Source organism: Trematomus bernacchii, unplaced genomic scaffold, assembly GCF_902827165.1.
Source record: "Trematomus bernacchii unplaced genomic scaffold, fTreBer1.1, whole genome shotgun sequence".
Classification (NCBI taxonomy): domain Eukaryota; kingdom Metazoa; phylum Chordata; class Actinopteri; order Perciformes; family Nototheniidae; genus Trematomus; species Trematomus bernacchii.
Genome location: NW_022987370.1, coordinates 1,432,993 through 1,434,814, shown reverse-complemented (window position 1 = coordinate 1,434,814; position 1,822 = coordinate 1,432,993). Strand labels below are relative to the sequence as shown.

At 43.0% G+C, this 1,822-nt stretch overlaps 1 protein-coding gene across 1 annotated transcript in view; it reads right to left on the bottom strand.

Moving 5' to 3' along the window:
• Positions 1–1,329: 1,329 nt before the first annotated feature.
• pkd1b (polycystic kidney disease 1b) overlaps positions 1,330–1,822 on the bottom strand; it is a 37,834-nt gene continuing 37,341 nt past the window's right edge. The window contains 1 exon segment of the mRNA XM_034132778.1: positions 1,330–1,822. This exon segment is cut by the window's right edge and continues 288 nt beyond it. Coding sequence (XP_033988669.1) covers positions 1,358–1,822 — 465 coding nt within the window. The 3' untranslated portion in view covers positions 1,330–1,357.

The following is a 1,822-nucleotide window of genomic DNA, read 5'->3' as shown; positions in this document are numbered from 1 at the left end:
TGTTCGTGCAACCACTCTGAGCATTTGTGGTTAAAACACCTCAACTTGATCCTGCAAAATGCACTTTTTGATGTCTTTTATACATCAATGTGTTTCCCCGGTGTGTCGGGGAACTAACCAAGTGTCAGAAAATACAACCCTCTCTCTTTTTTCCTCCGTGCCCACATCTCTAAAAACGTGGGAACAACGGAGCTGATCCAGATTTGCACTAAATGCACTTTAATACAGGGGTATCCTCTCTTGCACTGTATGTATCGATGCTGCTATATATTGTATTACCATGTCCTAAATACTTGTATATTCTGCTCTTACTCTTGCACTTTTCTTGCATTTTATGTATTTGTACTGCTATGTTTGTAATTTTCATACATTTTCTTAATGTTTCATGTGAGGGACTGCGGATGGAAAGTATTACAGTGAATTAATTATTTAATTTAAAGGGGACCTATCATGCAAAATGCACTTTTGTACGTCTTTTATATATGAATATGTGTCCCCGGTGTTCCAGGGAACTCACCAAGTGTCAGAAAACACAACCCTCTCTATTTTCCTCCATACCCAAATCTCTAAAAAAGGGGCTGCAACGGATCTGATAAAAACTGATCCAGATTTGAACACTGTCCTGACGTCAGGACGGTGGCGCTACGGCTATTGGGCCAACTCAGGAGGAGACAGCCACGGACATTGCCGTTCGAAAGCGCTGGAGACGCTGTAGTACATATGCCAGGCCTGTAGGTGGTGCTGTTCTCACTGAATCAACCCTTGCAAAAACAGAGCTAAAAAAGTGCAAATTGAGCAAAATGAGGCATGGCTAAAATGCATGATCTGTTTGGTATTTTGAAAAAAAAAAAGTATAAATATTCCTTATATAGGTATGGTCCTACACTATATTATTCAAATATAGCATGATGGGTCCACTTTAAGTTAATCGCACTCTCGCGGGAATATCTCCGCAATTGAGCAAGCTTAAGTTTCACTTTCGATTGCATGATATAGCCCAGCGCAACACCTTCGTCACACATGTTGCCACTTGTTTGTACCATTTTCAGGCGAATTGTAATCTGTTCTAGAAAAACGATGTGTTTTTTAGGATTTCAAGAAGCATATAGAACAAACAATGGATGTATTTTATGAACATTTATCCATGATGGAAGTAGATTTAGATGTTAGGAGTGAGATAGAGATTATTATCTAATATATGCATCCAATGAAGCATTGCATGAAGTCTGTTGATGATCAGAGGCTGTTGTTGGGGCTGCATAAAGAGGAGATGAGAGGAGATAAGAGGGGAGGAGAGAGGAGAGGAAAAGGAGGAGAGATCAGATCAACCTCGTCTCTTATCGTCTTAATCTCAGCGTTAATCCTGTTCAATCCACGCCTTCCTTTTCACCGGGACTCCCTCACTGATTTTCCGTCTCACCCCTTCTTCACTCCTCGGTCTGTCTGTGAATCCCAAGTATTTTCCTCCATTTCCACTTAGAGCAACACCCCCTTGTGTCTGAAGGATCCTCTGCGCTGCATCGGCCGAATGAGAACTCCCAGAATGCCAAGCTCTTCTCCTTGGGATCCGTCCATTCCCCGAAAAAGCTGCAGGATTCAAACCACAGAGTCCATCGTGGTTTTTACAGGATTCACGAGGATGATATGGAGCTGATTCGGACTCTGAGAAGGTGCTTCGTGCACGGGGAAGTCTGCAGGAGGAGGAAGAAGTGACGAAGAACGAGGAAGGAAGCGAGACTTTGGGGTGAAGGAGACCGATCTTCCTGTGTCTCACTTCCCTCACTGCTTCCTTCACTTCCTTGGGTTTGTCTGCACGTTTCCC